Source organism: Stegodyphus dumicola, chromosome 4, assembly GCF_044657685.1.
Source record: "Stegodyphus dumicola isolate Sdum_Otavi_A_Nest chromosome 4, ASM4465768v1".
Classification (NCBI taxonomy): domain Eukaryota; kingdom Metazoa; phylum Arthropoda; class Arachnida; order Araneae; family Eresidae; genus Stegodyphus; species Stegodyphus dumicola.
In genome coordinates, this window is record NC_140771.1 from 254,932,917 (window position 1) to 254,946,179 (window position 13,263).

Consider the following 13,263-nt stretch of genomic DNA (forward strand, 5'->3'; position numbering starts at 1 on the left):
TGTCCCGGAGGCTACGTGTAATAGGAGAGAACGCCAGGCCGCGTCAATGAAGGCACTTCCAGCAGATAGACGATTTTACGAGGGCTATGGTGAACGGACTGAGAGGAGCGGGTTGGTCCTTACGTCAAATCCCAGCTGATACCCACATGGATGCGAGCACGGTGCATCTGCTACGGCGAACATGGTTGGAACGAGAAAATGTGGGAAGAAGGAGGGGTGCAGGTGCAGCCAGAGTGACGTCAGCACGCGTGGATCGATGCATCCGCCGACAAGCTGTGGCAGTACCGCAAGTCACTTGTACCGCCATTCTGCAGCATGTGCAAGATACCCTGGATGTTCCCGTGTCGACCAGAACCATTTCCCGTCGAGTGGTTGAACGTGGCCTGCACTCACGGCGTCCGTTAAGAAGACTACCATTGACCCCACAGCATAGGCGCCAACGTTTAGAATGGTGCCGGACTGGAGCGATGTGAATGACAGAATGGCGAAACGTCGTGTTCTCAGATGAGTCACGCTTCTGTTTATCTAGTGGCAGTCGCCGCATATGTGTGTGGCGTCGACGTAGAGACAGATCGAATCCGGCAGTAACTGTGGAACGCCCCACAGCGCGACAACGTGGCATAATGGTTTGGGGCGCTATTGCCTACGATTTCAGGTCACCTCTAGTTCGTATTCAGGGCACTATGACGGCCCAACGATACTTGGATAATGTACTGCGGCCGGTGGCAATCCCCTACCTTCAGGTGCTGCCTAATGCAATTTTTCAGCAGGATAACGCCCGACCACACAGTGCTCGCATCTGCCAACATGCTCTGCGAGGTATGCAGATGCTTCCGTACTCTCCTGACCTGTCACCAATCGAACATGTGTGGGATGTGATTGGACACCGTTTGCAGACTCTGCCCCTGCCTCGTTCAGAAGACGAACTGTGGCAAATGGTTGAAAGGGAATGGGGAGCCATCCCTCAGGACACCATCCGCACTCTTATTGACTCTATGCCTAGACGTGTTTCTTCGTGCATCGCTGTCCGCAATGGTCCTACATCCTACTGAGCCGACGCCGTTCTCGCTCTGTATTCTGACTAATCATTTTGAAATAAAGATCACTTATTGCTGCTTGCTGTCTCTGTCTTTTTTCCAAATTTCATCACTTTCTGACCAATCCTTCTTGGTGTTGCATTTTCAATGTCGAGCAGTGTACATGCTCATTATCCCATGAAATACTTTAAAAAATCATAACAAATAAACTGCGCAACCGATGCCTGATTTTATTACCACTAAACTGCGGTCACCATATTTTTTTATCATACCTGATAAATAGTCACTATGAAAACCTGATAATATCTATGAAAATCCATTTCTGAATGTGAGCGTGCAATATACCACGACTGATCAAAGCATCGGGATACAATTGCGAACAGCCCGCACATTATGGAAGAATGAGAGCAAAAATAAGAATGAAATAAAACTCTGTATCGGTTGTTTTATTTTTTATGTTTATTATATATGGTTTCGCGGAGTTTTGAATAACCCTTATTTATTAGAAGGAGTTTCTAAAGTACTAGTAGTCACTTAGGATGAAACTATTTGTTTTCATATTTTTATCCAATATTCATATTTTGTTTATCCATCGATGATGAGTATATAATCATTATTCCAAAATTACCGAAACTAGACTAGTATTTTTACTTCCTTGTACGAAGTAAAAAGGAAGTATTGTAATCGCGAAAAATTTCGGGTATCATATTTCAACGAAAATACCGATTTTGACCGCTATCGAATGCAATTTAATGATGTTTTTGCGTGACATCCGCAAGTAAGGACGGAATAAAGGACACTTTTTCCCCAAAAAACATTATAAAACTGATTTAAAATGAATTCTGAAGATAATTTTTCGTGGCGTCTGTGTATACGTATGTACGTACATACATCTCGCATAACTCAAAAACGAGTAGCCTCAGAACGTTGAAATTTTCTATGTAGGACTGCTATAACATGTAGATGTGCACCTCGTATTTTGGTTGCAATCGGCCGCACCAAAAGTATATAAATATATGAATATGTATATATCAAGCAAAGTAGTAATTATGATTTTTAAAAAAACCAATTTTGGTCTAGAAAACATCTTGGAGCAGCAGCTCTTGGTAACTTTTAGGCGAGATTACTACAATTTATATATATATATCCACTCTGTTACTCGGCTCAGTGAGCTCAGTTTCTTTATTCTTATATGTTTGTAAGTTGTGCATTTTTTGCTGTAAAAATCATTGAATTATGTTGTTCTTATCTTCCAGTTCAGGTTTTTATGCCTTTAGTATATCTGCATGCAATATTTGTGGAGTTATCAACAATTTGAAAGTTGTTTAAGTGCAGCTAAGCCTAATGAATTTTGCGATGGCTGACATGTTTGTTTACATTTCAAACTTGGCAAAATAGCGGGTTTGTTGCCGATCTAGAGAAACTAAGCTTCGCAACAACAGAGATAACGCCTTATTTTATTATTGCGAATTAAATCATGCTTAATCCATTCTGAAGTTTATTCGTGGAGATAAGTGTTTCAAATCTACTTCGTAATTTTTAATATACATATTTTGAGTTTTTACATATTTTTGCCTTGTCGGGAAGTGAGAACTGAATTAACTGAATGAGAAATACTGAATCGTCTGTGAAAAAATGTTTCTTTTTGTTTTGTTTGCTTAATTTATTTTATACATCATTTTAGATTTATTATAGTAATTGAACAGAACATGTGACAACGATTAGATAATTCTTCAAATGATACAAATTTATATGCATTGTGAGTTATAATATGGACGAAATGTAACGCTGTTAAGGGAACATAGCGCCAGAGTGTCGCTATGGTAAACAAATATAGTGAATTTTAAAGAATGCGTTTAGGCTATTTTGGTTTATGCGCTATCAACGAAGTAGATTTATTCAATCCAATAAATTTAAATGAAATGAAAAAAAAAAAAAAAAAGCGTATAATTTAATACTCCATGCAAGGAAGTCATGTGGTGTACACATTAGATTTTCATTAATAATAAAACACTTTGTTTCAGTACCGCATGGTGGCAAAGATGGCTGTCAAACTGCTTCTCATGTTCGTAGAATATTCTCCGACTAATGCTCTTATCCTACGTGATATGGTTATAAGCATTGACAAGCAGAAAGGTAAGAAATTATTCTGTTTACCTCAAAAAGCTTGTATTCTTTTATTTATTTTAAATGTAAATCTTAACAAACAACCGGTTAGGTAATCCGACACTTTAGGTACAGGATCACTCAGAATAACGGATAAACCATTAAGCATGTACTCAAGAGAAGGGGAACTACAAAAAAGTGTTTAGGAAAGGAGGGCAACGCACGAATTTACCTCAAAAAGCTTGTATTCTTTTATTTATTTTAGATGTAAATCTTAACAAACAGCCAGTTAGGTAATCCGACACTTTAGTTACAGGATAACTCAGAATAACGGATAAACCATTAAGTATGTACTCAAGAGAAGGGGAACCACAAAAAGGTGTTTAGGAAAGGGGGGCAACGCACGAATTTACCATTTTTGGTTTTGTTATGGAATGAATATTGCGGCAAAGACAAGACCCAGTTGGAAGGAATAGGAAAAGACAGGCTTTGTATTGTAAATGTATGTGGGGGCACCAGAAATGTTTTCAGCACTTACGAACTGTAAAAGATTTAATCTGGTCCTGGGAATATCTAAAACTGAGTTTACAGATTTATTTTAAATGTAAGTTTTAACAAACAATCAGTTTTATGTAACCCTGTACTTAAATGGTGGTCTCAAATTATTCAAACTACCAGAATATGTCTGTCGACGTTGATAAAGCAGTTCTCACTTGCCGTTTGAGGAAAGAAGATACTGGGCTAATCCAAGTAGAAGTTTAGACTTTGGTACGTGCATAAATTATATTGTATATACACAGACATTATATATTATTCACTGAAGCAGCGCTTCTTAAACCTTTTTCTTTCTTGAACTCTTAAAGGTATAAAAATAAATATTTCCCCGGAAATAATTTATTTCTTTCGTAAAAGATATACATATGGAGTTTTAATATTTGTTCAAATATACAACAATTAATAAAAGAAAATCATATTTTGAAGAAACGATTCTGCCTGTTTTTGCTGCGTAGCAAATTAAATCTTGGTGCAACATTTCACGTCACTGGATGTGAAAACTCTTCAGCATGGAATGATATTTGGATTTAAGAAGTATTAAAGCTGAAAAAAGTTCGCTGTTTCAGAAATTATGGGAAATTCCGTTCTTGATCCTTTCCAGGATTTAAAATAGATATAAACAGAATAGTATGTTTAAAAATTTGCAAATATTTGACAATAGTTATATTCTACTCCCGAAACATGGAATTAGCGGTAAAATGTGAATTTCTAGATTGCATTGTCAAGTTATTCTGAACAAAATACTAAAACTGTTAAAAATCTTTCAGGTAGTCCGTTATGGAGCAATATTATGCTGCATTTAAAAGAGAAAGAAAATCTGGATATGGAACTTCTTGTATTCTGCATGACTCTTGTAAACAAGGTAAGCGCAATAAAAAATAAATTACAATAGAATCGAAAAATTTTTGGACAGAAATAATAGTCGGCATAGCAGCAATTAACAGTTTTTCCTACTGACAAAATAAATATCAAATATCTGAATTATAAATTATCATATATAAAATAAAATGTTAGAATATACCGCACCTGTTCTGCTTACATCGAAACGTACACCTTGCACGCACACAAAAAAAAAAGGGGGCGCAGACAGTTTTGTATCTTCCGTTCTACTGGGTCCATTGACGAAATTTAATTTGGGTTTTTCATGTCTTGAAAACCCTACTTAGAATATGTATATTAGATTAATATACTATTCTAATATAGGTATTTTGACACACCTTTTTTCCATCATCAGTGATTTTATTATGATGACAGGTATTTTGACACACCTTTTTTCCATCATCAGTGACATCATTATGACATTTATACTAAAAATATATGCGTCTATATGCCACAGAATGATGACTATAGAATTAACTTTTGAAGCAATTAGTATACCAAACCTTTTAACAAAATTAGTTTTATCCTGTTCTTTAAAATATACTAAGCTCTACTATTAAAAATTTTAGATTTAAAATTATTTTTTAATTTACATTATTTAATATATTTATTCATTAATTTATGAAATCTTTAACTTATTAAATATATTTAATGCTGTTATTTTTATGAAAATAATCTTTTTTCTGCTTATCATTTTGGATTATTCCAGTTACATTTTTAATAGTGATACAAAACTCTACCTGAAAGACTAAGTGTCTATAGACCATATTTGTTTAAATGAAATGCATGTACGCATTTTTTGTTTTCAAATTAAGTATTTGTCGATCTATACCATGTGAATCCATAATACTTGATAAAATGAGTGATATTAGTGTTAAATATTTTTTATGCGATTACAAAATAAGTTTTCATATAAATTTTCTTTGAAGGTAATGCTCAAAGTGAGCAATTTCAAATACTATTCTTGAGATCTGAGAAATTATGATGAGAGGTCTTACACATTCATATTCCTCCAGTTCTTTCAAATGCAATTAAGGAGACTCAAATGTACTAAGAACAGCATCGATACAAAATTCAATATCCGTTTATTTATTTATTTATTTATTTATTTATTTCAGAGCTTTAACTTTTAATGCCAAAAAGATAATAACTTAAACACAGTTGATAATGCACCTTTATTCTGTTTTCTGATGTAGTACTTTATTTTTAAATTTGTATGTAAAGATTTTTAAATTTGTATGTATTTGATTATTTTTAAATTTTTATGTAAAGCATATGTAAAGATTGTTATAAGTTATTTCACTGTCCTCGAAAAGTCTTCAAAAGACCGAAGCAGGAAGATCTAACTCATTTAGTGTAGCTTAGTAGACATATTAAAATATTTTTAGGTTGCAGATGGCTTCAACGATCAAGACAGTTATTACGATTTTGTGGATTCTTTGGAAGAACAAGGCATGGAACAAGTAGTTCAATACCATTTATGCAGGGCAGGAACAGACAAAGAACTCCTTAAACAGCTGCAAGTTTATGAGGTATTTATATTAATTTATCGTAAAATATAATATTCTGTTGTAAATAATACACCGGTGTGCAAAACTTAAGCAACAGGTGTTCTTTTTGGCATAACTCCATGAGAGCTCATCTGAGAGACATGAAATTCAGAATTAAGAGACAGCATTTTGTATTTAAACGATGACGAAAGCATAATTGCTCTAAAAACGAATACAGTGCATACAGTATGGAATCGGACAAAAACAGGCTTTATTGAACTCATGGTATCGTTACACATGATTGTCTGTACAAGAGAAAGAACAACAAGCAGGCGTTCCTTAGTATGGGATATGCCCTCCCCTTACTGCAATGGTTGCTTCGAACGGTCTCTCCATACTCAGCACCAGATTGTTCAACAAATCTTGAGGTAAGAGTGCCCATTCCTCAATCAGCATCTGTTTCAGTTGCTGGGTGTTCCCTGGAGGATGTAATCCTGTCACAAGCGTCTCCCCAAAGCATCCCACACAAATTCTATGGGGTTTAAATCAAGAGAGCACGCTGGCCAATCCATTCGAGAGATATCTTCACTTTTCAGTAGTTTCTGAACAGCAAGAGTCCAGTGTGGCCGTGCATTAATATCCATAAAAACGAAGTCTGCTCCAATGGCACCTCAGAACAGACGCACATGGGGAAGGATCACCTCCTGATGATAGCGATCTCCGGTTACAGAACTTCTGTCGAAAATGTGGAGCTCCGTCCGCCCGTTCAGCACAATGCCTCTCCAGACGAGGTCTTCAGGACACCGTAACGGTCTCTTTCCATAATGTTACTGAGATTAAACCGTGTCCCCACCTCTCTCCAAATCAATTTGTGTTGAGAATCCCTTGTGGCACTAAAACGAGTCTCATCCGTAAGGAGGATACGACTCCATTGATGAGATGCCCAGTTTTTGCGATCCTTGCACCACTGTAAATGGTGATGCCCGATGGCCAATTTTCAAAGGGATGCAGCGTTCAGAACGGCAGCAGTATAGGCCACCTTTGTGAAGGTGTTTGGACACAGTAAACCATGACAATTGCCCCTCGTTGTTGTTCATAGTTGTTGAGCTGTGGCGCTAGCTGACTGGTTTCGGACTCTTTTCGTCTGCAGGACTATATATCGGTTATTTGCTGCAGTTGTTTTCCTGGGACGGCCAACACCAACATTTCTAATAGCTGTACTTATTGCTATGGAAGGCTTTCTAAGTGCGCGAAACGCTACTTTTGTTGATTCCGAACTCTTCAGCTATACTGGTCACACTTCGCCCCTACACCAGATTGTCGATCCTTCTTCTACGTGTGAAGTCATCCAGATCATTTCTTCTAGCCAAATATTTCACGAAAGAACTTTTTGTACTTGCAGCGAATGTCTTTAATTGCATCTCCATCCTTCCTTTTATGGTAATCTCGAGTTGAGCGCGCCGACTGTACGCGTTTTGTGTACGCTCACGTAACCTGTGACGTTTTTTTCTTGACATTTGCATACGCATGACCTTTCTACTGAATTGCGTGTTCATTGTACTGAACGCAAGAACCCCTTTTCTACAATTTTATGACTATCTGATTAAAATTTACATTGTTGCTTAAGTTTTGCTTTCCAGTGTAGCTAATAAAGTTTTATTTGCATGTAACTGGAATTTTAATAAGCATTAGCTTGTACGCGCAACTTTTCTACACTTTTCTTTGAATATTTATGAACAAGCTTAAATAAATTAGCTGTAAGAAAAAAAAAAAAAAAAAAAAAAAGATTAAAAAATTTCATTTCTAATTTAAAAATGTTAAGTGAATAAATAAAATAATTCTTTCTTTCTCTGAATTAATTTTTCTTATTTGTCTCCTTTTCAGGCTGTGTTAAAACATGAAGATGGAGAAAATGATGGAAAACCATTCCTAGGAACTTTCATTGAAAGGTAATGAACAAGCTTCAAGATCATACTCACATGTTTAAAAAGTTCACGGAAAAGACTTATAGAGTAATTTTAATTTAAATGTTAAAAAAAATATTATCTAATTCTTTTCAAAGAAATATCTGTGGGTACATAGGCTTGGTACAGTTCTCCTGTCATAGAAGTAACGTTGGTCGAATGTTTCTTTTATTGCCTCTCATAGACTGGTATCATCGCATCGTTTTGGTTAGCTTGAATTTTTTGAACATATATACCCCACAGAATCTTGATGAGAGAAGGTCCTATGAAATTGTATTCATAGGATCAGAAATTTTAAAATAAGTTGTTTTCATTCGCTGCTGATCAAAGAAACTCAAGCTTCTGTGCTCAAAATATCCCCTAACATGCTGTAGATCCGTCTGCAGAACAGCACGAAATATGCTGTCCTCGGTTCACACCTATCTTCTGCAAACAGCAGACCGACGTCTCTTAATGACAAATTTAATTATATCAAATTTCATGCACTTGACATTTTCTTAACAAAAGTGTATGTAGTAGCATTTAAATGTTTCAAGTTTCAGCCTATTATCTGGACATTTTATTTTGCTAATAAATATCCTTTTCCTGTTTCAGAATAATATAACAATTTAATAACATTTATAAAAGAAGAAAAACATATTCTTTTTATTCTAAGCTATTGTGTAAAATATTGATAATTAAACATATTGCCGATAAATAGAAAGTTATAATCAGTCAAAGAAAAGTACCACTACTAATATCAACAGAAAATTTCAGCATAAATAAAAATGATTTTATTAACGTTCCTTGATTGCATTCCAGATCCAAAAACGTCACGCCTTCCTCAAGAGGATCTAATCGAGAACGTCGGAAAAGTCGTCGCCATTCAACTCCTCAGCTACCTACATTTACATCTCCGAAGTCCCCTCCACCTGCTTCTCCTACTACAAAAAAACCGTCACTACCATGGGCAAGGAGGTAAATCTTAAGCATACTGTTGGAAATTCCCAAATTAATGTTACGTACCCTGAAATAATTTTTAGCAATTTCTTTGAATTAGGTATCCTCCAAAATTTCTAAATCAGTGTTATTTTTTACAAACGTAATATCTATACTGACCAGAGCAATGAAAGTTAAAAATAATTAAAAACTGATTCATTTCAGAGATACTTTTCTCAAAAATCAGATAAAATTCAGATTTGAATCACCTCTGAATTTTACACAAAGGGAAATTTACACATATTCTTCTTTGACAGTTCTGCTTTAAGCTTTAAATCATGTTAACGTATTAAATTTTTAAAATTTCTTTTATATAAAATACGAAAAATGAAAACCCACTCACTATGCTTAAAAGGTTTATCAAGTTTACATTCATGATTTATTGCAAGGACTGCTACTTAGATAAAGGAAAGCTTAGCAAAGATCACATGGACATTTTTAAATCATATTATGACTCGATTAGGCAAAAGGTACTGTCTTTAATTCCGCTTTCTGATGGTTGACCGAATCGTTAGGCTCCTTATTTGGTTATTAAAAATAGTTATCCATGAAACTTCTTCCAAAGAATCGTGTATTCTTTTAGTGATTTATACTGTAATTTTATTGTAAAATTTTCTTTTGACAGAGACAGTCGTGAGGCAGAGAAACCGAGCGAACCCCCTGCTCCTGTTTCTGACACTGGTATCGATATAGACGGTAAGTTTCATTAGCATGGATTTTAAAAAAAAGACATTTTTCCTCGAATATGAGTTTTTTTTTAATTGATCATAAAATTTTATAGTGAAATCAAAGATATTTAAACATTGCAAACATTAGGATTTATTAGCACCGTAGAATTCTTAGCCTAAAGGGGCAATATGCCAAGAAGGGCTAATTATTTCGTTTTGACATTTTGCTTCATCCACTATAAAACGGCGTTTCACTTTTCAAACTGTTGCCACCAAATATTAGAGCCCTGCATTATCCATATTTAAAGAAATTTAATAATGAAAAATCTGCGTGAATGTATGTATGTTACTCGCACTGTGAACACAACGGTACCTAAGGACATCCAATTTTGAATAACGTAGTCCTCCACTCGAATATGGGCATCTGGAAGCCCAAATTTGGAATCTGTTTTATTACCTATTTCATATTTTGTAAAACTTTAACGAATTCTTGATTAAGCGACAATTCAGCGATTTCAAAGCGAACAATGGTGACACTGTGCGGAGAAGGGGGGTAACTTTTATATCTCCAGCGCGCCAGACCGTGTATCGGTAACTCTAAAGATATGCTCTTTTTTAATTATTTTGTGATGTTTCTGTTAAATTGAATTTTATGATTTAAAAGTGAGGAACGGGATATTTAGTAAATAAACGTAACACACAAAACGTTAAAAAAAGCTCGCCTTTGGGCGTAATATAAAATTTAAAAGCTTTCAGATTACAGTCAAAAGTCGTTAATTCGGACACCCATAATCCGGACTTCAAAGCTAAAAACTTTCTGCGCATGCGCCGCGTTGACACATGCGCACAGGCGTTTTACGCGTGCGCGTAAGACCTTGACTACTGCGCATATGTGTGTGCGCAAGTGCAGAATACGTTTTCGTCTGCGCATTTAATCTAAGCTAAAAATGTTTAGTGTAAGCTAAAATTATCTAATTATCTATTTCAGTTAATGTTAATGATTGCGTTGTTCCTTAATCTTCGAATTGGATCCCGCTTATTATTTTTTTGCAGACTATAAGACCAATTTTATAAAAGTAAACTTGAACTTTCGATTATGTCAAATAGAATTTCCGATGCTGGAACTTCCAAAGGATCTACAATACGAAAGTATGTTTCGATGTCCAACAAACAAAAAGTGGAATTGCTGCAAAAAATGGATAGAGACATGAAGAATGTGACAGAGAGGTTAGTGAAAACGAAAAAATTTCGATTGACAAGTTAGTCGGTATTCTTGGCACAGCAATTAACGGGACTTGAACAGCGGAACTTGGTAACTGAACAAGAAATTATGTCTGTTTATAGAATTAAAGAGAATGTATTATCACATAAAAAACGAAGCAACTTAAACAACTTACATTGAAAGAAATGTTTAGTAAAGTAAACAAATAAATATTAAGCTTTTTTTTTTTTTTTTTTTTTTTTTTTTGTAAATTTTGATACACTTTAGATCATAATTGTTCTTTATTTCGTAAATTACGGTTTCATATTTTTAATTTTATAATTTCTGCATGCCATTTTACCAGATTTAAACTGATGATCTATAATCCGGAAAAATCGATAATCCGGAATGACCGAAGTCCCGACGAGTCCGGATTAATGACTTTTGACTGTAGTATCAAGTGGCATATCAAGCAGACACAGTTTCAAGCACATGAAAGGGTTGCATCTTGTAGAGGTTACTAACAGTAGTTCCTAACAGTTGATAACTAAGTTAACTGCTGATAACCAAGTTCCTAACAGTTATTTTAAGTTTAAACATGCTTTATTGTCTATTCTCGTTTCTCATCTACTATTCCATACCGGAATGAATTTTTAGTATCGCGTTTTATGCAAATGAGTTAGAAGGGGTATTTAAGGGAGGTTCAGCTTACTTCGAAAAGTGCTTAGGAGCCCTTAGTGGGCGTGTTTACCGTTTGGCTGCTTCGTTCTTAAATCTACTACGTTCGGCCGTATTGTAAGTGCCTGCTGATAATCGCCGACTAGGTTAGATTAAGGGCCAACTACGCTAGGTATTTGTGTCTAGCCTCGGCTAAGTCTGTTTAGTAATAGACAGAGCACCCGGGGACAACTGAAGATTTTGCTACCCTCTATGTGTGCTACGAATGGAACACATTTCATTCTAGAATTTCGCATCAATTTGGCGCCCCCTGGATGCTGCGCCCGGGGACAGATGTCCCCCTTTGCCCCACCCTAGTTACGCCACTGGTAATAGATTAGTTTATTTTCTTATCCTGATTTAAAAGCCCGAGTGGAGGCTTTCCTGTAAGCCTGAGAAGTGGCCTTATTTCTTTGAATAAAAGGGTATTTTAACCCTTTTCTGAACTCTGTCGTAAATACTCAAACTCAGCGATAAGTCGCTACTTAGTTCACCAGGTTCCTCCACATTTATCATAGACAAAGTACTGAGGAACATTAGAATCTTTTTAATTAGATGTGTCTGCCAGTTTTCGCTCTTTAATTTATGTAAAATAAGGTATAAATTAAGAGATATTAGTTCCTTCTTTCAGATGACACTGGTATAACACCAGCCTTACGACGTCGTCGAGATGCTAGAAACAGAACTTTAACAGGTCAGAACGATCCAAATTATCCATCCGCTCCTCCTCCAACTCTTCCATCGCCAGAGGTCAAGGAGAAGCCCGCTTTCCATAGCGACAGAGCAAGTAAGTAGATTATTTTTATTATTTTTTTTCCTTCTTATTTTTAAATCTAATATTCCCCATATTCCAACTCACTGAGTCTGAAAGCTATATTGCAATTTTTTTCTTTTAATACGCTTGAAATATAAAACCAAAAGTCAAAATATAGTAAAATTCGGTATGATTCAATTATGCAAATCAGCAACTGTGTCCAAAATCGCAATAGCTTTTTTAATGAGTTTGGTCTTCATATAGCATAATTAGATAAACTAAATGGGAAAACACTTTACTAAAAGCTACCATTGTGCTTTTTTTAATGCGACATGAGTTCAGATATATTGAAAACTACTGCTCTAATATTAAAGACAATAATATTCTTGTAAAATAAAAGCACTTGCCACCTGCAGGTAATAAAAATTTTTAATTCACTGGAACTAAACATAAGTTTTTATATTTTTAATTAATTTCATAGTTCTATAATGCTCATTGTTATTAAACAATCTTTATGATCTTCAGATGAAATTTTTTTAACGATTTTTTTCAATACTTTTTTACATCTTTTGACTTTTCAGTTTTTTATAGTTACGCATTTTTACTCATAATCCAATGGATTCTTCCATAATCAGGCCATTATTTTTATCTTTCATTTCACCTAAAACCTTTTTATTTATTATTTTTTCGATAATCAGATTTATCAAAATTCCTTTTTTTTTTTTTTAATGGCAGACTCTAGCCGCTGCATCAAAATAACTGATCATACCATTCATATCTTCATAAAAGTCATGAGTTTTGATAAAATCTACGAAACTATCTGTGCCTATGTACAGTAGCGTAACATTATCCAAATTTTTAAGTTTCATAATATTATAATGAAACTCGCACATTGTTTATTTTGATAAATCTAA

At 35.0% G+C, this 13,263-nt stretch overlaps 1 protein-coding gene across 1 annotated transcript in view; it reads left to right on the plus strand.

Moving 5' to 3' along the window:
* LOC118187467 (FH1/FH2 domain-containing protein 3-like) overlaps window positions 1-13,263 on the plus strand; it is a 237,732-nt gene that overhangs the window by 165,017 nt on the left and 59,452 nt on the right. Inside the window, exons 18-24 of the mRNA XM_085816229.1 lie at window positions 3,062-3,173; window positions 4,466-4,560; window positions 5,966-6,109; window positions 7,952-8,016; window positions 8,833-8,988; window positions 9,635-9,705; window positions 12,227-12,382. Coding sequence (XP_085672355.1) covers window positions 3,062-3,173; window positions 4,466-4,560; window positions 5,966-6,109; window positions 7,952-8,016; window positions 8,833-8,988; window positions 9,635-9,705; window positions 12,227-12,382 — 799 coding nt within the window. The remainder of the gene's footprint in view (window positions 1-3,061; window positions 3,174-4,465; window positions 4,561-5,965; window positions 6,110-7,951; window positions 8,017-8,832; window positions 8,989-9,634; window positions 9,706-12,226; window positions 12,383-13,263) is intronic.